The sequence below is a fragment of the Moschus berezovskii genome, chromosome 5 (assembly GCF_049115385.1).
Source record: "Moschus berezovskii isolate FMDL1 chromosome 5, NW_MosBer_1.0, whole genome shotgun sequence".
Taxonomy (NCBI): Eukaryota; Metazoa; Chordata; class Mammalia; order Artiodactyla; family Moschidae; genus Moschus; species Moschus berezovskii.
The window spans coordinates 96,015,708-96,041,404 of NC_142464.1; the positions used below are offsets into that span (position 1 = coordinate 96,015,708).

Consider the following 25,697-nt stretch of genomic DNA (forward strand, 5'->3'; position numbering starts at 1 on the left):
ACCTACAGCACCCATCCTGCTGGGGAGCTTGTTGCCCATGGAGTATTCCTGATAAAATCTGTCCCTTGACTTGAATGAGAAGTTTGGCATATTAGGGAGGAAGATGGGATATGCTTATTTTAATCTGGTAAATGGGAATGCAGGAAGTAAGGGGAGCTGTGATAACACTGAGGAAAAGGACAGGGGTCCTGGCTCAGATGCCCACTAAGGAGAAATATTCTTGATCAAAATGTTAGCCAGAGAATGGAATACAGATGGTTTGTGGGGTTGATCAGAGCAGGTGGAGCCTAGGAAGGACTGCAGAGGCTGACGGAGAGGAGGTCCAGGCCTTTTGTCCTGGGGCTAGGCTTTGCTTCAGCGGAGTCCACGTCTATAGGCAAAGAAATAGATTAGGATGTGTGTAAAGGGCAAGCTAAAACCAGGAGTAAATTTATTTTTATGCTTATAAGTTTTACACCTTTCTTTCAAAGCTGAATTTATCTTGAAATAAAGCCAAGAAAGAAGTCTTAAACAAGGTCTTTGAGATATTTTTTGTTTAACCATGTTAGTGCTCTCAGCTTACTTTCCAACTCTGGAAAACTCTTCGGGAGAGTCCTAACACAGCTCAAGTACCATCACCATTCCCATCATCATCTGCTAGTGTTCATGAAGTGTACAACCAAAAGCTTTGTGTTTTTGACAAGAAGTCTTTAATGATGGTCCCCCTCTGTTTTTACAGGTAGCCCAGCCATGACCCACAGGAATCTGACTTCTTCCAGCCTGAATGACATCTCTGATAAACCAGAGAAGGACCAGGTAAGCCAGGAATTCTTGCTTCTTTAAAGCGTAAGACTAAATGTATATCTAGAAGATGCTGGGAAGAGATGAGAAATGGTGGTTTCCTAATTTAAAATGAACCATTGTGTGTTGATGGCTTTTTTTTTCTCACTTCCTTGGAAAGAAGGGGAAGCAGTTTGTGAAGGGATTTGAAGTCCAGAAGAGTTAGCTTAGTCCAGAGGTCTTCACTTGGGCAGTTTAAATACTGAAACTATAGTTCTCTCAGCTTTAAGATAGTAATAATAACTCCTACCTCAGGTTTATTGTAGTGCTTAAATAAGGTAATTTATGAAAAAAGTGCTCTGGTGAACTGTGAAAGGCTAGGGAATTCTGTCTGTTGTGAACTTTGGGGGGATACTTCAGGCAAAGATAATGATAGTCTTGTTAGCTGTGTATTTGTTTATTAAAATATATGGTAAGTAACCTGTTTGAAATGAAAAGCAATTAAGTTTTGAACCTCAATTTGTTTTCTTTTTAAAAGAATATAATGAAAACTGGATCATTTTCCTAGTTGAGTGAGTATCTGGACTGACTAGTTAAAAATGGTGACTAGGTATAATTTCGTACTTTGCGGTTGTTCAGTTGCTCAGTCGTGTGCAACTCTTTGCAACCACATGAACTGCAGCACGCCAGGCTTCTCTGTCCTTCACCATCTCCCGGAGCTCACTCAAACTCAAGTGCATTGAGTCAGTGATGCCATCCAACCATCTCATCCTCTGTCATTCCCTTCTCCTCCTGCCTTCAATCTTTCCCAGCATCAGGGTCTTTTCAGATGAGTCAGTTCTTTACATCAAGTGGCCAAAGTATTGGAGCTTCAGCTTCAGTGTCAGTCCTTCCAATGAATATTCAGGACTGATTTCCTTTATGATTGACTGGTTTGATCTCCTTGCTATCCAAGGGACTCTCAAGAGGCTTCTCCAGCACCACAGTTGGAAAGCATCAATTCTTCGGCACTTTTGTACTTTGCATTAAAGAATAAAATGAGTTATTTGAGTTAATGGGTTGAAAATTCTACTTGAATAAATAAATCTCAATTATATATTCCTAAGGCAATGACATCTTATTTACAACCATTTTCCTCTTTAGACAGAGGTTTTCAGACCTTAGTGAATTCTCGAAAGTACTGGAAAGGTAAAATTATGTTCTTTCTTGTAAAGTGACTTTGGTTTCCTTATTCTCCTTCTAACCAGCTTTGGAATAACCCTGTCCCCATTCTCTCCTAATTCAATACACTTTTCATATTATTGTTCTTATCTTTCCCCCCAGGTCAAAAGCTTATGCTGGCTTCTATCAAGTTAAGTTCAGAATATGCCAACTTTGAAGATTCTCTGAAATCTGGTGTAATCTTTCTCATTTTAATTTACCTGTGTTTCCCAGAAGAGAGACTCTGCTTTGGTTAGGCTTAATTACTGTATCCACCACCCCCACTCCCAGCATTGAGATTAATTCTTGACATCTAAAGTTGCCGCCTACTCTTAAATGCTAATATGGATAGCACTCCTCCCTACCATTGGCCTACCTCTTGAAATACTGTGGAGGATGATCGTCTAAATATTGAATGCATTGGTAGGATCATAACAGTACTGAAAGGGAAAACTCAGTCTACTAGGACTTGTTGAGAATTTTACTCAAACTATTTTGTACATTTTGGCTCCATAGATTGACAAAGCAGCATTCTAATTATGAGATTTATTGGAGCCTTGATACAGGATAAGGAAGTTAGGAATATCTGGGTTGACAGTTTCTCAGGAAGACTTGTTTTACTGGAGACAGTTCTTCTCTTGTCAGGTATTTATCAATAGCTGCTGGTAAATGTTGAGAGAAATTTCTTACCTTCTTGGTTGTCTTCATATCTGAGCATATACAAAAGAAATTTAATGGTTTAAGATGTGTATTACATAAGATTTTGATTCCTGTGTTAGAAGAAATAGGTTGGAACATTATGATTTGGGGTGTTGATTTGACTAAAGCCTATGTTGTCTTTAAAACCAGAATCTCTGATGCCTATCTCCAGTGTCTCCTATTCATCAAGGTTCATATGATGTTGAAACCAGGAAGATTTAATTCAGGAATTTTGTTCTTTTTGTTTTCAAAGCTAAAAAATGCAGGTGATGAGTATATCATTATAAAGAGCAGTTGACCATCTTCATTTATCTAATACAATAGCCATTGTTCATCCAATGAACCCTTCATCCCCTCAAAGAGAAAGAAACTTCATCTTTGCTTCCCACCAGAGCGTTTGAAGAGGCACTTTGTAACTGACCCATGATCTCCTCTATAATCAAAAGTAGAGTACAAATGCAAACTAATATTTCCAGTTTATGTACATATAGTCTTATTAACTTCAAATACAAAAGCTCCTGGATCATTTTCTGGTGAGAAGAAAATAGGCTTGCTAAGAAGATGAAACCCTGGCATACACACACACAAAATCCTGCAATAAACTTGGACTTTTTATTTTTTAGCCTGCTTTTTCTCTGTTTGAGTAGGAAAAAAGGTTGCCAGGCTCAAATTTGTTTTGAAAAAGCTTTTATAATTAATTAGCCAATGTCCTGGAAATGATCTTGGCAGAAAAGTCAAACTTGTTCGGTATGCTTTTCCAAGTTGGCCCAAAAAACTTCCATCCAACTGGAACTGAAGTTTTCTGATGGACTGATTATTCTGCCTGGATACAATCTGAACAGTTGCGATGGTGCCTCACAGCTTCCTGGAGCTATATAACTTCCCAGTAGCACACGGAATGGATTTAATGTTCAGAGATACGAAGAGAAGCAGAATTTCTCTTTCTGACAGCTACACAGTGACAAAATTTAAGGGCATATTTTTTGTGAGTTTCTGTTTTGGGAAAATAGAAGAAACAGATCTGTGGACTACACTTTTTCTGTTTGGCTCTGCCAAGTCTAGTACTTAACGATTTCAGTAGCGGCTGCTTTATTGAGAAATAGCTCAACAATAGTTAACAGCAGAAGAAAGAGCATTGCCAAAATTTAGATGATGCAGCGCTTCAACAATATTCCAACTTGGATGTTATATTTATTAGGCCAAAAAAAAAAAAGAAAACACCTGTGAGAAGTAGATTTTTAAAAAATACAGATGGAGCTCATTGACTTGTAAATGTACATAAATAATCTCTATTTTGTTGCTATGGAGGATTTTTTCCTTCATTATCCAGTTATCCTCCCCAATTACCTTAGACTGATTTGTTTTTCTATTACCTTTTATTTCTTTTCTGTTTTTGAAAAAAAAAATTTATAACTTCTGTGGGTGCTTATCAAATGCAATGGGTTAGTTATAATTTTCATGTGAGTATGGAATCATCTGTGAGGATAAGAAAATTCCTTCTTACTATTTTACCTTGTAGCTTTAACTCTCTGGAGGAAATACTGTGCTCAGTGGCACAATGACTTTTTATTTTTGTGCTTTTTGGATTTTTTTTTTTTTGGTGTGGATCTTTTTTTAAGGGCTTATTGAATTTGTTACAATATTGCTTCTGTTTTTTATGTTTCGGCATTTTGACTATGAGACATGTGGGTTCTTAGCTCCTCAACTATAGATCAAATCTGTACCCCGTGAAGTGGAAGTGCAGAATCTTAACCATTGGACTGCCAGTGAAGTCTCTCTATGATGACTGTTTTAAAAGGGCTTTTTTTTTCTTTCACATTTATCAGTAATGCAATAACATTTCACAATTACATAAATGTTAAGTGAAATCACAGTCTGTAGACTGCAGTGAAAGCAGTAGATAAATTTCTTGCAGATGCTTAGAGAGACAGTTCTGCACACATATCCTTGTAACTTCTTAACTAGTCATCACTTCCTTGATGCTGGTTATTTAGCCAGCTTACCTGAGAACTTATCCATAGGTTTCCTGGTGGAATTGGGCCTAACGTTAATTTCTAAAGTGACTGTAATCATTTTTTGCATTATCTTTAAGTACATTATTATCCTTAATATACTTTGTGATCTCTATTTTGAAATCCTGGTCTGTGTAGAGATAGACCTGAATTAAAATTTTTTGTCAGGGAGTAAGAGGATGAAATCAGTAAACTTTTTTAAAAAAATTTATTTATTTTAATTGGAGGCTAATTACTTTACATTATTGTATTGGTTTTGCTATACATTGCCATGAATCTGCCCCAGGTGTACATGTGTTCCCCATCTTGAACCCCTCTCCCACTTCCCTCCCCATCACATCCCTCTGGGTCATCCCCATGCACCAGCCCCGAGCATCCTGTATCATGCATTGAACGTGGACTGGCGATTCGTTTCACATATGATATTATACATGTTTCAATGCCAGTCTCCCAAATCATCCCACCCTCGCCCTCTCCCACAGAGTCCAAAAGACTGTTCTATACATCTGTGTCTCTTTTGCTGTCTTGTATACAGGGTTATCGTTATCATCTTTCTAAATTACATATATATGTGTTAATATACTGTATTGGTGTTTTTCTTTCTGGCTTACTTCACTCTATATAATAGGCTCCAGTTTCATCCACCTCATTAGAACTGATTCAAATGTATTCTTTTTAATTGCTGAGTAATACTCCATTGTGTAAATGTACCACAGCTTTCTTGTCCATTCATCTGCAGATGGACATCTAGGTTGCTTCCATGTCCTGGCTATTATAAACAGTGAAACTGCTCAGCCATGGCTGTCTTAAAATGGAATCTAGAAAGATACATTTTGTGATTGGACATCCCCCTAATCCTTTTCTTACACATGTGGAATATAGGAACAAGTCACTCTGGTGGCTCAGATGGTAAAGAATCCACCTGCAATGCTGGAGACCTGGGTTTAATCCTGGGGTCAGGAAGATCCCTTGGAGAAGGGAATGGCTCCCCACTCCAGTCTTCTTACCTGGAGAATTCCATGGACAGAGGAGCCTGGCAGGCTACAGTTCACGGTGTCTCCAAGGGTCTCACACGACTGAGCGACTGACACTTCACTTTCATCTAAATTCAGCTGAGATGATGCTTTCATCATTTTGATTTCCATTCTGAGGCTCACATACAGCTTCCCTTAGCATTGATAGCTATTTCGTATTCATCGTGATGGAAAAGTACAATAGTACCTGCTTTTCTTTTTTTCACTGCTCAGCCAGAAAACCCTCTTTCACACAGAGCACTGGGTAGTCTTGCTCTGCTCCTCAGAGAAGGCACAGCGGTGGGGAAGGGCTTGTATTTGCTCACATTTTGATACTGTCTTTTGCATGTGTTCAGGGACCGGTGAGACACTGCTGGGAAAGCTCCAGATGTAATCACATCTGTGAAAACCCAAGAAGAAAGGCATGTTGCGAGGAGGTGGTTACAGTCATTAGATGTGCTTAGTTGGTGGTGTTAGTAACTGCAGAGAGGGTCTCTGTGGCTGCAAGTTTCCTTTGACCAGGAGTACTTGATGAGAGCTGGCAACACCATGGCAGTGGTTATCTCTGGAGCCCCTTTCCCAGGGATTTACTTTGTCACTGAGATAATTAACAAAACTGATGTTTGTCATTCTCTTTTCCTTCTCTACAAGAAATTTAGCCTTCTGTAGCCTCCTCTTCCCACCTTGTATTCTCTCCCATATTCTGAAGAATTAACAACTAATTGTTATTAGTAGAGTTTGAGAAGCACACATAGTCATACTGATTTTAAGAACCTGTGTCCCAGTTGAACCTGACAGCTGAATTTCCCTATTTTCATACTGTTTTGTTTCCTGTGAAAGCCACTTATCTAGATCAGAAAGCTAGCCTTCATTTAAAAACAGGTTTTGTGTCAGCTTGAAAGAAGTAGATAAACTTGTCTCAGGTAATCTACGCTCTGTGTTGTGTTTTCAGGTGAGAAAAGGAGAAATCTTTTGTAAAATTTAGAACCATGTAAAATTTAAAGCCAGCTGCAGCAAATTTGAACTTCTTAATCACCCCGCAATTGTAGGCTGCTGAACTCACTGATCCATGTAAAGAGTATATTCTATGCTAGAAAATGTTCTTGGTGGTAGGATTCCAGGGGTAAATGAGACAGACAGATCTTTTGACACATGGAACTTCTGTGCTTCAGGGGACAGAAAGACAATAAATAACAAAGATAAGTAAATAAACAAGTAGGATAATGTTATGCAATGCTAAGCGTTATCTAGAAAATATAGTAGGATAATGTGGAGAGGTACAGTAAAGTTGGTTTAAGTAGGAGGGTTACCCAGAGAAGAGAGGTTCTGGGCAAAGAGGTTTCTAGGCTGAATGAAAAGCAAGAGGAAAGCCTTGAGGCAGGAATGAGTGTGATGTATTCAAGACAGAGGAAGAAGAAAAATTCCAGAGTGACTAGAGCGAAGAAGCAGGTATGCAGAGGTAGATGAAGCCAGGGAAGTACACAGGGGGACCTTTTAATTCTATTCTAAGTACCAAGAGACACTGTTGTAGGAATTTTACCTAGAGAGTGGTGTGTTCTTATTTACTTTGAAAAAAGATCACTGAGAATAGTCTGTGATGGGATGGAAGAATCTGCTAATGTTCTGGATCATCTGGTGTTGTTCCCATAATTAAACACCGAATGAACACCTCAGTGCAGTAAACAGCTCAATAGACAAGAGCCAGTTTCTTAATGGGTTTGCTGTAGGTGTCAAGACCGTATTTCTATCAACAAAGCAAGTTCTTCTGTACCATGAAAGTATTATAAGGGAGAAAGTGAATTTTCTGGTTAGCATATTTTCCATGCACTATTAATTAGATTTAATTATTCATTTCAGTTCAATTGCTCAGTCGTGTCCGACTCTTTGCGACTCCATGAATCACAAGCACACCAGGCCTCCCTGTCCATCACCAACTCCCGGAGTTCACTCAGACTTACCCATCAAGTCGGTGATGCCATCCAGCCATCTCATTCTCTGTCATCCCCTTCTCCTCCTGCCCCCAATCCCTCGCAGCATCAGAGTCTTTTCCAGTGAGTCAGCTCATTGCATGAGGTGGCCAAAGTATTGGAGCTTCAGCTTTAGCATCAGTCCTTCCAATGAACACCCAGGATCGACTTCCTTTAGAATGGACTGATTGGATCTCCTTGCAGTCCAAGGGACTCTCAAGAGTCTTCTTCAACACCACAGTTCAAAAGCATCAATTCTTTGGCAATCAGCTTTCTTCACAGTCCAACTCTCACGTCCATATATGACCACTGGAAAAACCATAGCCTTGACTAGACTGACCTTTGTTGGCAAAGTAATGTCTCTGCTCTTTAATATACTATCTAGGTTAGTCATAACTTTCCTTCCAAGGAGTAAGCGTCTTTTAATTTCATGGCTGCAATCAGCATCCACAGTGATTTTGGAGCCCCCCAAAATAAAGTCTGACACTGTTTCCACTGTTTCCCCATCTATTTCCCATGAAGTGATGGGACCAGATGCCACAATCTTAGTTTTCTGAATGTTGAGCTTTAAGCCAACTTTTTCACTCTCCTCTTTCACTTTCATCAAGAGGCTTTTGAGTTCCTCTTCACTTTCTGCCATAGGGTGGTGTCATCTGCATATCTGAGGTTATTGATATTTCTCCTGGCAATCTTGATTCCAGCTTGTGCTTCTTCCAGTCCAGCGTTCCTCATGATGTACTCTGCGTAGAAGTTAAATAAGCAGGGTGACAATATACAGCCTTGACGTACTCCTTTTCCTACTTGGAACCAGTCTGTTGTTCCATGTCCAGTTCTAACTGTTGCTTCCTGACCTGCATACAGGTTTCTCAAGAGGCAGGTCAGGTGGTCTGGTATTCCTATCTCTTTCAGATTTAATTATTAGTTACTATTAATAAAAATTGTAATATTTTAATGCACTAGAAGTGAATGTAGGCCACCAAGAGTAGTGGGACTGAGCTTATGAGTGATTGTATCTGTTTACCTGCTCTGCTTGATGTTGCCTGGTGAAACGCGTGACTCATGAGACCTTCACCAGAGGTCTCTCTAGGAATTTAATGGTGATAAGGAACTTACCCCTATTGTTCTGAAAGAGGCATCAGGATGTGTGGATGAAGGACAGAGCAGCCTAAGGGGTTCCTGAGCCTTGATCTCACCTGTACCTGTGAAGTGAGTGAGTGTTAGTCATGCAGTCTGACTGTTTGTGACTCTTTGGGACCCTGTGGACTGTAGTCTGCCAGGCTTTTCTGTCCATGGGACTCTCCAGGCAAGAATATTGGAGTGGATACCCATTTCCTTCTCTAGGGGCTCTTCCCGACCCTTCCCGATCAAGGGTCTCCTGCATTGCAGGCAGATTCTTTACTGTCTGAGCCACAGGTACCCATGAAAAAATCTAAGAACTCCAGGAGCCCCACAGGGCGATCCCATGTTCACCATTTAACAAATGACATTGCCGGGTTTATATCCTTAAATGATTATCTGGCATGTTTTTTTATTTGATGTCACTTTTTTTCTCTTTTCAGTATGTAGCAGTTTGTTGTATCCCAGTGCAAAGAATGTACTTAGAATAGATTGCAGAGTAGTGGAATGCCATCAACAATTATCTTTGATGGATGTCTGCTCTCATGTCACATATCACCTACCTCTGATCAGAACGTCATTAAACCCCCCCCCAAAAAAAACACACCTTTTTTCCCCCTTGGAAGTGGAAAACCAGAAAGCAACAGCCCTTTTTGGTAAACACCCTAAGAGAATGTTTAAAAAACCTCTATAATAAGTGCAACTATTAACATTGACTTATTCTTTACCCGCTGTAGTAACATTTTATTATCCATAGTGTTTTTTAAACTTTAGTTTTTTTCTGATTCATAGTTATACAAAATTGCTGTAGAAATTCAAGCAGAACAAAAATGAATAAAATAAAAAATGAAAGTTCACAAATTCTCACCCTCAAAATAACCACTATTAGCAGGTTGATATAGTGTTCTCGACTTTTTCTAGACATAAAAATATATATGCTTACTTATATAAATTACAAATGAGATCATATTGTTCTGGAACTGGATGTTTTAGAAACTTAACAATACCACAGACATCTACCTTGTTTTCCTTAAAGGCTATATAGTGCATATAAATCATGTTTCATTTAAATAATCTATTAATAGATATTTACTTATTTCTTTGCAAGTTACAAGCAGGCCTTTGAGAAATGTCCTCATTGTAACTGAGTTATTTTGTTTTTGTTTTTTTTTGCGTTCTTTCATGAGTACTTCTGAAGGAGAAATTTTTGTAAGCGGAATTGCTGGATCACCTTGTATTGCCAATTACCTTCCCAAAAGATTATGTCGAGTTTTGTCCTAGGTCTTTTAAACACTTGAATAAATCTCCCTCACTGCTGGGATACTGTGTGCCAGTCTAATTTGAGTTTCTCCTTTGTGATTCACTCCACTAAAAGCTTAGCGACTGAATTCAAGTGACAAGGATCCCAGTTACTAGCATCTGCCTCCTAGTTCACTTTGGAGGCTTTTTTTGAAGAAGCTGAAAATATCAAGGCTAAAACTGGGTTTATTCTCCTGGTCTAATTGGATCTCTGAGCTGGCTAATCTGCCTTGTATTTTGAGGTAAAGAGGTGAGAAATGCAATGGTCGTAGACTTGGCCGCCTTTGTGTTTCTGATTGCTTCTCCTTAAGGAGAAGCTATTCTCAGCTCTGAGAGACACTCTGTGAGAATTTCCTTGGCAACCAAAAATGGCTTCCTCTTAAGAGCCCTTCTTGGTGGTCAGCGTCTGGAACAAAAAGGAAACTTGCAAGAAGGGTTGAACAAGTCTTCTTTTTGAAGCGCTGTCCAGCACATTTGCAGCTTGGCCCTGCAGCTCTTTCCTCTCCAGTCTTCCACCCTCAAGAGAATTCTAAGTGAACTTACATACATAAGTTAAATGAAAAGTTTATGCCTTTATGAGGAGTGTTGTCATCTAGGATGACTGATGAGAAGATCAGCAGACCATTCATTACATGTTGGGAGGTATTTGCAGATTTTGCTGTTTCCTTCCCTTGCAACAGGGAATCCCTGTAGAGTAGATTTACAAAGAGTTCAAACCATGGGAGGAAGTGTTTCTTGCTCTTTTCACAAAGAGAAGGGTTTCCCACTGTTTCCGGCTCACTTGTCTGAGTGGTCAGTGGTAGTTGATTTTTTCACCTCCATAGAATCTCATGATCTTATCAGTTGCCAGAAGAGCTTTCTGATATCTCTGGGTGTTACCACCAGTGGTTTAGTTTCACTCCCTCTTACTGAACTGAAATAAAAACTACCATGCTTCCATTTTCTCTGCTGCCATGTTAAAATGGTAGCAGTTATTCTTTCTATAATCTGAAGGGCAGTGGTTAATCACTACCAGTCAATATTACTGCCTAATCAGTGTTCTATGCATATGCATACAAGAGGCTAGAAGTAATCAAGTCAATTTAGAGGACACCATTGTAATTTCAGTATTAGTGGCACTGTTGACCATTTGGGGGCTGTCTCTGAAAGTGATGAGTCTGTTCCTCTCTAAAGAATAATTAATAATGACAAACATACATTCAGCACTTTTTTATACTAGTGCTTTGGTTGGTATTATCAACCCTGTTTTATATTAATATGTTGGTAAATTTAAGGTGGGCTTCCCTGGTGGCTCAGAGGTTAAAGCTTCTGCCTCCAATGCGGGAGACCTGGGTTCGATCCCTGGGTCGGGAAGATCCCCTGGAGAAGGAAACGGTAACCCACTCCAGTATTCTTGCCTGGAGAATCCCATGGACGGAGAAGCCTGGTAGGCTACAGTCCACGGGGTCGCAAAGAGTCGGACACGACTGAGCGATGGAACGGAACGAACGGAACGAAATTTAAGGTACAAAGACATTAAGTAGTTTTTTCTGAAGTCAAATAGCATCTGAGTGGTAGCACTGGCCCTGGGGTTGTGCTCTGAACAAGTACAGTGAATTCTGCTTCTTTGCCTTATGGTCTTTTTTAGATCCTAAGCCCCAGGTGTTTGATTGATAATTTATGAGTTTAGGTTTGTCTTTGGGGCACGCATTGTGCTGAATAGGCTAATCAACAAAATTGTTATTAAATAAACCAACAATTTAAAAAAATTTTTGAGTCTTATGGTGATTGGATGTTTCTGCTGCCACAGTGATTAAAAGACTGTGGATTAATTGTTTGCTATATGCTCATACGCTGAGTGGTGTTGGTGGAGGTCAATGAGGGCTGATAGAATAAAAATAAAGTAAAAAATGTGATTTCAGAATGTGAGTTTATATCTAGATGAAGAGACCAAATAAGCGTGTGGTGCTGACAGTGAAGTGCAGCATTTCAGGGAAAAGCAAGATAAATAACTGTGTGGGCCAGAGCCGTCCATCAAAGAGGAACGAGAGATTTTAGAAGCATCTTTTCATTTTAGAGAACATAAATAACAGAAGATAAGAGTTTCAGTCAAATAAAACATTCTTCGTTGGAGAAGGAGTTAGGTATAAAATGCGAGAAATACATTGGAATGTAACTTTCTGCAGTTTACCAGGTATAAAGGGAATGACTTGGTTTATCCAACAATTGGAATATAATGTGACTTTTAAAATTCTTTGAATAATGGCAGTAATCCCCCAAATTTGATGAAATACAACAGGGTTTCAATGTTAACCTTTTAAAAACTTTTTAAAAATTATACTTACCTGTAGAATTAGCAAAAGTAGATTACATTAATTAACCAGTTGACTTGTCCACAGACCATGGTGGATACTCATTTGATTTACAAAATTTTACTTGTGCTTTGAGAAACACCCTACAGTCTCTCAACTTTCAGGCTGTTTGGTATTATATTTGTTCTTATTATGGGTATATATTCACTTCTATGTCATTAGGTCTGATAGATAAGTATCACTGTAACCTTCACTTTTTTTTTCTTGTAAAGCGGAAAAAGCAATTATTATGAACTGTTTTTTAAGCTGATCATAGGAATAGCTTTGAAGACTTAAATAAGTATGTTGTACCTTAACTCCTCTAAACCTGTTTCCTGATTCATAATAAGGTTTTATAATTCAGTCTGAACTGCCTTCTTCACAGAGTTGTTATGTGAAAAAGAATGTGCTTAGTATACTTTAAATATGATATAAGTTTTAATTTATCTCCATCATTTTCATTATTTATACTGCTTTTTGGGCTTTCATGGTGGCTCAGATAGTAAGGAATCCACCTGCAATGCAGGAGATCTGGGTTCAATCTCTGGGTCAGGAAGATCCCCCAGAGAAGTGAATGGCTACCCACTCCAGTATTCTTGCCTGCAGATTTCCATGGACAGAGGAGCCTGGCAGGCTACAGCCCATGGGGTTCACAAAGAGTTTAACATGACTGAGTGACTAAGCACACACACACACATACTACTTTTTATTTTTGGTTTTGTTTGACAGGAAGGTTGGTTAGGATGGAGGTCAGTTTCATTTTAGATGTCATTCCTCACTTCTCAGATTTACGTTGCTAATCTGGCTTTTTGGGGTTTCATGTTCTTAGCGTCCATACTCCACTGCTTCGCTCACACACCCATGAAACGTGTCTGATTTGCCTTCTATGGATAGTGGTATGGCACATACATTTCTGTTTTACCCACATGTGTCTTTCCAAGTTCTACCTTTCCTTCAGGATCTAAGTCAAGCGCCACTTTTTCCTTACACGCATCTTTGGGCTTTCTGACTCATGTTAATTACACCTGTCTCAGAGAGGCTTGGGTTCAATCCCTGGGTTGGGAAGATGCCTTGGAGAAGGGAAAGGCTACCCACTCAAGTATTCTGGCCTGGAGAATTCCATGGAGTATGCAGTCCATGGGGTCACAAAGAGTCAGACACGACTGAGCGACTTTAACTTTCACTTTCTCAAATTCTAATACCATTAAGCACTTACTGTTTGTCGCTTCACAGGGACTCACTTGTTTGTTATTGTTTTTTGTATGAATATCTAATGTTATTTATGGGGTGGGAGTGGAAAGGCAGAGAGTTTGGGGTGGAGGGAGAGGTAGGAGTCATGGAAATTGTTGATGTCATGATGATGATGGCTAATTGGGGGAGAATCAGCTTCTACTTATTCTTTTTCTCAAAAAATCTTTTTTTTTAAAGGCTGAGAAAATGACTGTGACTCTGAGAGTTTCTCAGAGAAAGATGATTTCTGAAAGTATTGTTAAGGTCTTATATTTTCATTCTGGCAGCTTTGAAAATTAGTATTTCTTATCATGAGCATTGACAGAGTATTTCATTAGGTTAATCAGTTGCTTGAAATGAACCTCCTTGCCCATGTCATACATTAAATTTTTTTTTCAGCTAGAACAATCATATAAATGGTAACATTTCAAATATAGTTTGCTCTTTAATTTGTTAAAATTCATTTATACATTTTTTTCCTCATAATTGAAAGCTCAGTGAACATACTTACCTGGCTGATTGACATAGCTTACAGAAAACACCAAATATTTTTCTTTTCCTTTATTTAAAACAAAATACAGTTTATCATGAGGACATATTGGAAAAGTCAACTGTCAAGCACAGAAAGATGTTCCATTGCAAGATGACATGGTATTGCCAAGTTTTCCCAAGCAGAGAACATTTCAAATTGTGGACTGTCCAACACTCTACTTTTAGACATGAGTTACTTTATTTTGCATGATATGAAATAGTGCGAAATTAGGTAGGGGTGAGGCATATCAGACTTGGGAAGGATCTATCGTTGACTGTGATTTATTATAGAATTTACTAGTTTCATACATTATTGTTTTTTACAAGATATTGCATATAGTTCCCTGTAGTATACAGTAGGTCCTTGTTTAGTGTTTTATATTCAATATCTGTCAATGCCAGACTCCTAATTTATTCCTCTCCCCCGTTCCTCCTTTGGTAAACATAAGTTTGTTTTCCATGTCTGTGAGTCTATTTCTGTTTTGTAAATAAGTTAATTTGTGTAATGTTTTTAGATCCCATGTGTAAGTGATACTGTATTTGTCTTTCTGTGACTTCAGTTAGTATGATAATCTCTAGATCCATCCATGTTACCAGAGATGGCATTTTTCATTCTTTTTATGGCTGAGCAATAGTCTATTGTATATTTCTACTCTATACATTGTTATAACTGTTTCACTTTAAATTTTTATTATAATTTTGAGTCCAGGAGTGCATTATGCTAAGATCCAAGTATATCATTAAAATTTAAAAAGACAAGTCAAGTTGAAATACAGCTCTGTATCAGGATGACATGTTTTCAGAAAAATTTGTGGTCAGAGGTGAAAGAAGTTTTTCTTCTCATCGTGCCTTTGGCTGCATTACTCTGTTTCTGACATGACATTTACGGATAAAGTCTGTTTCCATATCAGCTTGTTTATGACAATGAAAAATAAGCAAAGTAATTTCAGAAATTTCAGTGAGTAGCCTCTGCATTGAAGTTTTGTATGAAGAAAAACTGGGTGCATAATTCTTTGCTTGCTGAATTATCATCTCTAAGACAATATCCCCAGGCACTCACTCTGGAGGAAGACTTGTTTAGAAAAATAACAATTGTCACTGCTACTTAAAATGGTGATGAAGCTCTTTTTCAAAGTGTGGAATTCTCTAGGAGTAACTCTTTTTTATCAGGACATTATGAAAACATCTGTAAATATGTGTCATAAAGAGATTTTGGGGGATGATGGCAATGTTGTGCTTATTACCACCTGTCTTTGTGGAAGCCCCTGATTAAAGTCCTGCTGAGGGAATGGAGTGTAATCAATTCTTCTGAAAGGCCTTGACTCATGTCACATTTTGGTTTTCAGTTAAAAAAATTTTCTATAGTGTTTAATTTTTCAGAGATGGGCTAAACATGCATGCTTTATTAAAATAAAAATCAAGAATAAATGAAAATAAAAGCCTTTTAGAAGATTCTGTCTTCTCTAATGTTATACTAGGGGTTATGTGGTCCTGTGCTTGTATATTTCTTAATTAGTGCATGGTAGTCTGAACTAAACTTTAGACTATGTTGTCTTCATTTTAGCTATGCCTTCTTGTTCTAAATTCACAAATTGTAATACTTCAGTGTGGAAAGAATAGAAGAAAAGCATATAAATCAAAGGAATGGAAGACTTAGAGCCCTTTTAGAGTTTTCTGGGTTAATAGGAAATATAGTAGAAAAGCTTGGGTTTTATATAATCCTAGAGGTGTTGGTTCAAATCCTGGCTTCCCTTCTTACTAGGTAAGTGATCTTGTATAGGCACTTAATGTCTCTAAGCCTTAGAAAAAGTCGGTAAAACTTACTTTTCCTGTTCTTATGAGGCTAAAAAGAAGTAAATAATATGTGAAGTATTCCAGGCATAGACTAATCAGGTGCTAAAAATATTACTTCCCTTTCCCCACCTGCTTTCTCCTGCCTCCTTGTGAATAGAAGAATAAGACAAACTGTGAAACAAAGTAGGGGAAAATGGAACCAGTGAAATAAATGAGACAATATATTTATTATTTTGGGAATGGTTCAAGAATAAGTAGCAAAATAAAACACTGGGGAATTTCTAGTTCTTACTAGAGTAGGTCTTAGAATAATTTTGTATTTAAATAAGAGCATACAGGTAAGATTTTATAGTGGTGATGTTTCCTTTTTCCTCTCTTCTTTCCTGAAACTAGCCAGTCTTCTGTAGTAGTATGTTAAAAATTATTTTTGCATTCATGCAATCCATGTGATTTTTAAACCTAGGAATGTGTAAAGTTTACAAAGCACTATAAAAGTGTTGAAGTTAGTTGCTCAGTCGTGTCCAACTCTTTGAGACCCCATGGACTGTAGCCTACTAGGCTATTCTGTCCATGGAATTCTGCAGGCGAGAATACTGGAGTGGGTAGCCATTCCCTTCTCCAGGGGATCTTTCCAATTTAAGAATTGAACCTGGGTCTCCAGCATTGCAGGCAGAGTCTTTACCATCTGAGCCACCAGGGAAGCCTATAAGGTATATAGATACTACCAGAGAGGCTCTGTCTTGAAAGGGAGGGTACAGAGAGCATCATTGATGACTTGAAATTGTTTTTTTGCGATGAGCCCAGAATCCTGAGCCTGGTCTTCAAAGCCCTGTGCTATCTTGCTTAACGTCTCTCTCCAGAGGCCTTTTTCAGGGTTCTCTCCCTCATTGATTTTACTCTGACCATGCGCGTGTACTTTCCAGGTCCACTATTATACCAGTCTTCCCCCTTCCCCAGGCCCTTTGCACATACTGTTTCCACTGACTGAAATGCTCTTGCTGCCCAGGCAACTGGGGTTCACCCCTAATTTTTCAGTCTGAGTCTCCTGGGATCCCCTGGTTTAGGCTAGAGAGCCTATATTGTGAGTTTTCTTTGAACATTGTGCTTCTCCATCATGGTGTCCACCACAGCTGTCATCCAGTGACTGCTTATTTTAATTTTTGGTTAAATGTTTGTCTTCACCAATAGGGCATTTGCTTCAAAGTTGAAAAGATGACATCTGGCAAACTGTGGCTCGCTGGTAGTGAGCCTGCTGGTAGTCTGTTTCTGTATGGTTGGCAAGCTAAGTTTTAAAGGGTGTTGAAAAAAAAAAAGAATGTATGATTGAGACCGTATGTTGCCTACAAAGCCTAATTTGGCCTTTTAAAAGAAAGTTTGCCAACCTGTGATCTGAATTATTGCCCCATATTTTTAAATAGAGGAACATAAGTATATTTATATATCACATTTTCTTTTCTGGGAAGGCCACTTGGTTGTATGGTAGTAAGGCATCCATAAGGTTCTTGATGATATAGTGGTAAACACTTTGATGAACTGAGGGCTTGCAACCATCAGAGGTTCTCAGCTAGAGAATAATTGTACTCAAGTGTGTGGATTAATAACCAATGTAGATGTGGAAGGAATTTCTAAAACCATGATACATTTTAGCATCCTGTTGAACAGATTTATTAGTTCAAGTCTTATTGGTTTAAGACTCAATGCATGCTTATCAGATTCTCAGAGGACACAAAACAGAAATGGTTAGCTATTTAAATTTTAAATGATAGAATCAAGATGGAGAATGATCTTGATGGGCTGAACCCACAAAGAATTTAAGAGGAATGATTATACACTTTGTAAGTTCAAACATGAGGTGAATAATGGAGAAAATGCCACTGTATTTGGGCAGAAAATTTGTAACTTTCATTGGATTCAGATTTTTTTTTTAAAGGTGTTCATTTTCTTTTTAAAACTTTATTTTATTATTAGTAGTAATGTTTTGTTTTGGCTGCACTGTGTGGCTTGTGGGATCTTTGTTTCCCTATCAGGGACTGAACCCGTGTCCTCAGCAGTGGAAGTGTGGAGTCCTAACCACTGGGCCACCAGGGGGTTCCCCAAAAGTGCCCACTTGCAGAAACAGTTGAGGAGACGTGGTTATGGGAACTAGGATGGTGGGATGCCCGGGCACGAGCCAGAGAAGAAAAATTGAAGTAACTCACTCATAACCTGTAGAGATGAGAAGGTTTGAGGAATAGGAAGTTCATGAAGCCTACGTTCCAGTAAAAGAGACTGTTGCTCTTGTCATAAACTTGTGTTTGTGGGTACATGTTTCATGGAGGCAGTTTTTATTTTTAATATTAATATGAATTAGATAGGAACCAGAACTTCATTACAAATTTAATTAATGAAAGTTTTATTAAGTCCCTCTTGGCTAAGCATTTCATTTGGAATCTGGGCTATAAAAATAATAGGATACAGTTTCTGTGTTTTAGGGGTTCTGAATATAGACTGTGGGATAAATCTGTAAATAGGGTCTGCCTACCTGTTCAGTTGCTCAGTCATGTCCGACTCTCTGTGACCTCATGCACAATTGCCTGCCAGGCTCCTCTGTTCATGGGGAGGATTCTCCAGGCAAGAATACTGGAGTGGGTTGCCATTTCCTCCTCCAGAATGTCTTTGACCGGAGAGAGGTAAATGAATTGTGCCAGGGGCTGGGAAGTGGACACAGGTGATATTTGAAGTAATTCTTGAGTTGAATGCTTTTTTCTTTCACTATCACATTCAAAAAAAACCAAATGACTTGATGTTAGGAATATAGTTATTGGATGGAAGTTGGACTAAATCATTTTTTAGTTCTTTTTAAGATTTTCTGATTTGATGACTCTCAAATGAATGATACATAGGGATTCAAAATTCAAAAAGAGGTAGATCTTTGCAGTGGAGTGTACCGTGGAACAAAGGAGTGAACAGACCCTTGGGCTTCGTGACTCATGTCAGTAAAGTGATCATCACCTTCTGGTGTTTAGTCAGGTACAAATGAAGAACCCCTTGGGGAGATTTTTGGAAAGCTGTTGCCTGTTCCTGTGTCAACCCCTTGTTTCCCTTTCTCTGCTTCTTCAGTATTTTCTATTGTTCTGATTTGGTGTGTGTTCCCAGAGACCTCAGTGAAGGGTACATTTTAAAAAATCTGCTAAATAAATAATAGCATGACTACTACAGATTTAATTATAGCTGTACAGCTGCCTGTTTGAAGTGTTCTGCTGGGACCATATGGTCCCTTGTACATCCTAGCCCTGCAAGGACCTGGTTTAAATGTTTCCTGGCTGATAGTATTGAATTCTCAGAGAACTGCCAGCAGCCATTCAGAAGTCAGTAGATGGTGTGCTTTCCCTCTGTTGTCTCTGTGCGGATGGCCATTTTACCGATAATTTATTATACCCCAAGCAATCAGATATTGAAGCACCCACCCAGACAGGTCTCAGGAGTTAGGTCTACTTGTTAGTTTTCCAGTCTGATTTTTGTTACCACATTTGATGTGTGAAGTGAAAGGTACTTAAGCATTTATTCAGTTTCACTCAGGTTTTTCCCAAGCATTTCAGTGAATGGTTCTTTTAATTGTTTTCTGTTCCAGTGGTGTGGTAGAAACAGAATTAGAGGAGGGCTTAGGAGAGGGCATCTTTTCTACTCCTATCTGTGTTCTGGGAGTGTGATCTTGAATGAATTTTAGCTTCTCTGGGCCAGAACTGACCCTTTTAGGTCCCTTCCAGTTCCAAAATTCTGGGAAAATCAGTTGGGGACCATGTTCTTTCCAAGGACATGTATTCTGAGGGCATTTTTCCATTGTGGCATTGCTTTTCCATTGTGGCGTTCTGTGTGACTCTTTCCCTATTGCTTAGAAATCCCAAATTTCCCATTCCTTGGGCCACAAAAATTGTTGCGTATGAACATTGTATAAAAGCCTACACCTCCAAGAGTAACAGGTTGGTCTTCATATGTACGTTTTTGGTTGAAATGCTGTCTAGTGCAGTGGTTTTCAAGCTTTTTCCATGTCAAGAATCCATTTGCATTTGTGATGAAACAATGGGGGCTTTCACCAGAGAAATGAACAGTAAATGTGTGGGCCTAACAATGTGCATGTAATTTCAAAGTGCCCATGGGCTCCCTGGACTCCTGCCAGGGACCCCAAGTTCCGAACTATCACTCTGTGCTTTGATAAGAGCCCTGCCTTTTCCTTTGATTCTGAGTGAAAGGAACCGCAGGAAAGATTGAAGACAGAGAAGCCTGGACCACCAGCTCCAAGGGGGTTCACATGGTGCCTATGGCAGAATCTTGCCAGGCTCCTGGACTGCATGGAGGTAGAGCAGATGGCAGGGATGCTAGATAGAGTTTTCTGGGTCCCACATGAGAAAAGCACTCTGCATGGGTATTTGCAAGCCGTTAACTTTAGACTCTTGGTTGTCTACATTGCATCTGATGGTTCCACCCTCTTACCCCTCATCCCTTGAACTTTTTGTTTTTAAAAGAGCAGTCTGTGTTTTTTATTAGCTATCCTGACTGGGGTGAGTGCAGAAGAGAACGCACATGAAACGTTTCCCCTTAAACTATAATTTCCTCTTGAAGTCACTAACCCCACGATGCTAATTTTTGTTTGTTTGTTTTGTCGTCTTCTTCAATCCCTCTCTCTCAGTGGCAGCTGGAGGTTGTGGACCAGAAAGAACGAAATAAACCCTGTGTTTAGGATCTTTCTTTTTGGGGTGGGAGAAGGAAAGCTATAAACAGATATTACTTTTAAGATATTAATAGGTAGGGTGAGAGAAGTAAACCATGTCATGTATTTTTTTTTTCCTGCTGAAAACACAGTCATTAAAGGACAAGTGGGGATGCAGATAAACTGATGCTGTTATTGTGAATAATTCTGTTTGTTTTACAGTATAGCTGCACTTGTCATGCTCACCTTAGCATTTGATTTATCTGTTCTTTTTTTTTAGCCTTACCGTAGTGAAGATAGCTCTGCAAACTTTTTAAGTTAAAACGCATGCAGCTATACATTTGGTAGAATTAACTTATGTACAGAGGCACTGTACTGGATGAGTATATGTTTTTAAGTCCATAATACAAACTGGGGAGAGAGATTTCTATGTGAAATTCAGAAATTTTTTTTCTTATTTTGCCCATCATCTGTTTCAGCCTGGTAGGCTGCAGTCCACGGGGTCGCTAAGAGTCGGACACGACTGAAGCGACTTAGCAGCATCAGCAGCAGAAGGATTATATTAAAACTCTGTCAAGATGATTATTGTTACCATTTATGGAATAGCCACTGTGCTATTCAGTCACTGTACTAGGAGCTTTTTACATATTATGTACAACATGTGATATATTATTATCAACTCAACTTTGCAGATTGAAGAGGCTACATGCAAAAGATAAGTAACTGTCATCTTCTCAGTAACTATTGCTTTGGTTAAAATACAGTGAAAATTGAGGGCACATATTTTTAGTGCTTGGCCAGACTCACTGGTGCATCTGTTATTCACCTGTATTGGTTAAGTATTTGCTCTTGATGTCAGGGAGCATTGGGCATTTGAAGAAGTGCAATTCTAGTCTTGTGTGTCATTCTGGACCCTTTCTTCTGCTTCACTCCTTCTATCCAGGCTTCAACATGTCCTATACATTCTGTCTTTTAATTTTTCTCAAATCTCTTTTCATCATTCTGAACCCGCTGATGTTCCCTTGCTTCAGAGCCTTATAATATTCCTACATTTAACACATGTATTGAGGGCCTATTACTTGCTCAGCACTGGGCTTAAACACTTTCAGACATCATCTCAATAACTTCTCATAACTGTAAAGGAGTTATTTATTAATTATTCCCATTTGAAAGATTTTAAAGATTCCCATTTTCAAGGTGTCACTCATTATTCCCATTTTATTCCCATACAGCTTAAAGAGGTGGAGTAATTTGCCCCAGGTAACCACAGCTAGTAAGAAGAGCTGAGATTTGCTAATAACACTGACTCTAAAGCTCATTCTCTTTTTCTCCACTTGAATTTAAATGAACTGGAGGACTTCCTTGGAGGTCCAGTGGTTAAGACTCCACCCTTCCAATGCAGAGGGTGTTGATTCTCGGGTAACTGGGTTCTCACATGTCATGTGGCATGACAGAAAAAAAATTTAAATGAACTGGAGAATAATCACTAAACTTAGCATGGTGAAGCTTGGACGCTGGAGACAGACAGACTTTGCATCCTCTCCCTGCCTTTCCTATTTTCTTGATTTTAGCCAAGTTGTGTAATCTCTAAATCTCATTTCCTCAAGTGTCAACAATGACGACAGTAATTGCTTGTATAAAAGGGATGAGAATTTAATAAAATAGCACATGCGAAGTTCCAGGTTTGGTGCTGGTTGATTAAAAATAAGTTAGTAATTATTAGTATTACTACTAGTCACTTTAAAATGTATTACTGGAGGCTTTGGGGCCTCTTGGTAACAACAGTGCCTTCAGAGTGCAGTTTTACTAATCAGAGATTAGAAATCTTAAATTAGGAAGGGTGCAACATGTAGTTATTCTCCAAAAGCAGGACTCCCTTTAAAAATCTCACTGATAAATCCTGGTGAAGGTAGGATTTTAAGGCATTTTGGCAGGGATTTTTTTAAAAAGTCACAATGAATGGTAGTGGGCTGGAAGAAGCACAAGCTGGAATCAGGATTGCCCGGAGAAATATCAATAACCTCAGATATGCAGAGGACACCACCCTATGGCAGAAAGTGAAGAGGAACTAAAAAGCCTCTTGATGAAAGTGAAAGAGGAGAGTAAAAAAGTTGGCTTAAAGCTCAACATTCAGAAAATTAAGGTTATGGCATGTGGTCCCATCACTTCATGGGAAATAGATGGGGAAACAGTGGAAACAGTGTCAGACTTTATTTTGGGGGGCTCCAAAATCACTGCAGATGCTGACTGCAGCCATGAAATTAAAAGACGCTTATTCCTTGGAAGGAAAGTTATGACCAAACTAGATAGCATATTAAAAAGCAGAGACATTATTTTGCCAACCAAGGTTCATCTAGTCAAGGCTATGGTTTTTCCTGTGGTCATGTATGGATGTGAGAGTTGGACTGTGAAGAAAGCTGATCGCCGAAGAATTGATGCTTTTGAACTGTGGTGTTGAAGACTCTTGAGAGTCCCTTGGACTGCAGGGAGATCCAACCAGTCCATTCTAAAGGAGATCAGTCCTAGGTGTTCATTGGAAGGACTGATGCTAAAGCTGAAGCTCCAATACTTTGGCCACCTCATGCGAAGAGTTGACTCACTGGAAAGACTCTGATGCTGGGAGGGATTGGGGGCGGGAGGAGAAGGGGACAACAGAGAATGAGATGGCTGGATGGCCTCACTGACTCGAAGAACATGAGTTTGAGTGAACTCCGTGAGTTGGTGATGGACAGGGAGGCCTGGGGTGCTGCAGTCCATGGGGTCACAGATTTGGACACGACTGAGCGACTGAACTGAACTGAACTGAACTGAACTTCGTGTCTCACCAGAGAGACCTTTCTTAAGTTTGCTTCCACCAAATGGAGGACTTTTCCTGGAACTTTCAATATCCTTGCTTTTATCTTTGCAGATTGTAAAGATGACACAGCACAGGTATGATCACATGGATTCCATGCATTAAAGAAATGTGGAGTGAACATTTACTGTGAGGCAGTGCCTTTATAAGCCACTGGGGAAACACAGTTGAATAATATGTAGTTTCTTTTTATAGGGTACTTTAGAACCCTTTTTTAAAAAGATACTTTTCATCTAACAAGAATCACAGTCAAGCCAGCTGATGAATGCATTGGTGAAAGTATATTATCACAGAGGGAAGGCAAGGGCCCTATAAATGAAATCAGAGAAAATTGGGTCAGTCAGGGTCAGACTTGGCTAGAGAGGTATAGGTTACAGGTACCATCTAAGAGACACCCAGGTGGAGAGCCTTTTCCACCAGATAGATTGATGAGTGTTTCAAGAATCCTTCCCTGACTTGTGTTTATGTGTGTTGGGGTTCATGACACAGCAATGAAAGAGGGGGAAAAAAAGAACATTACTTAACCAGCACCTGGAACTTGCTGATTCCTTATTTTCTTTAAATACTTTTTAAAGTGCTGTGTTTATGTGACTTTCTGTTTTCCCCCTCTCTGTGTGGCTTATTTTTATTTTACATAATTAAATCCTGTTGAATATCCTAAATGTGCTTCTAAACAATTTTAAAGGATGTGTTTTCAGAGCCTAAACCGTTGTTGGGTTTCCCTGGTGGCTCAGGTGATGAAGAATCCACCTGCAGTGCAGGAGACCCTGGTTCGATCCCTGGGTTGGGAAGATCCCCTGGAGGAGAGCATGGCAGCGCACTCCAGTATACTGGCCTAGAGAATCCCTGTGGACAGAGGAGTCTGGTGGCTACAGTCCATGGGGTCACAAAGAGTCAGACACAACTGAGCGACTAAGCACATAAACCATTGTCAGTACTTAGCATTAGTGCACTATATGAAAAGCTTAGAAGTTTTAGGACAATTTTTTCTGAACTTCAGGTAGTAAAATATATTCATCAGGAATGGGAAGGTTTCACAGTGTAGTGCAGTGAACATAATTCATGCTCTGGCTCGGACATTTAGCTGTATGAATTTCGTGAAGTCCTTTAAACTGCTTGGACTTTTGTTTCCTTCATCTGCAAAATAGTTAAATAGTACATTTCTTGTAAACTTTGTGTGAGAATTCAAGTGAAATAGTAAATGTGAAATGTTTTAAACACTGTAAATATCTAGAAACATATTGATGTTTTTAGTGATGTAAAACATAAGAAAATGTGACTATAGATTTTGACAAGTTGATTTTTAAACTAGGTCAGTACTTGAAATTTCATCCTATTTAGGAAATCAGAAGTGATGGATTGTGCTTAGTGTTTTATTTAGTTTAATAGCTGTTTGTGAATGTGCTGCTTTGCAGAATCATTTGCATTAATGGTGGTGAGATGGCTATATTTGAAAGGAAAAATTAGAAAATCAGATTTTCACCCTCAGGGGACTGTTTTCATTTTTTATTTTTAAAAATGGGATAAGTAAAAGTAGAAAAGTTTTCAAGAAGTAAGACCGTGTAGCCACAGCCTTTTGACATTTTGTCTTATTCAATGACTTTGTGTTCCTTCTTTCACATTATATACACTCTGGAAATCTCAGACCATATTACAGAAATTCAGTACTAACAACATCATAACTGAGTGTCTAAATTTTGGATTCTGTAGGCAATCAAGCAAGAGCTCTTCTTTTTAGGCCTCTTAGACATTGGGCTGATGGTTTTTAAATTTAGCCAGTGGAAATATTCTTCTAAATTACAGCTTAAAGATAACCTAAAGGGCAATCATTAAAGACAAAACAAAAAACGTTTAATTTATTTCAGCAATTCTGTGTATCACACCAAAAAAGTCCTATCCCACAAATTTACTTAGGGGTTGATTAAAGACTGTCTTCATTTAACAGGAAAGCTTTGAAATAATTTTTCTTATGTAGTCTTGAAATAAAAAGCAATACTCTATGAAGCTTATAAAACAGCAGTTCCTATTTTTTTCCTTCCTCTGACATTTCTTTGTTGGGCAGTTATACAGTTTACAGTAAAGAAGTGAGATTTAGGAATGGAACGCTGGGGTGTGTTTAAGACAGTATTTGTCCAGGCTACTGAGGAACACCCAAACCTGTTCTCAGTCCAACACTCCTGAGAAGGTCAGGATGAGAAATGTGTAC

General features: G+C 38.9%; 1 protein-coding gene across 7 annotated transcripts in view; it reads left to right on the forward strand.

Annotated features, from left to right (window-relative positions):
- The window catches only part of SLC4A4 (solute carrier family 4 member 4), a 368,998-nt gene that overhangs the window by 213,774 nt on the left and 129,527 nt on the right, over positions 1 to 25,697 (forward strand). For all 7 annotated transcript variants that reach the window (XM_055434873.2, XM_055434874.2, XM_088836384.1 and 4 more), the window contains one exon: positions 719 to 795. In XM_055434873.2, coding sequence (XP_055290848.2) covers positions 719 to 795 — 77 coding nt within the window. The remainder of the gene's footprint in view (positions 1 to 718; positions 796 to 25,697) is intronic.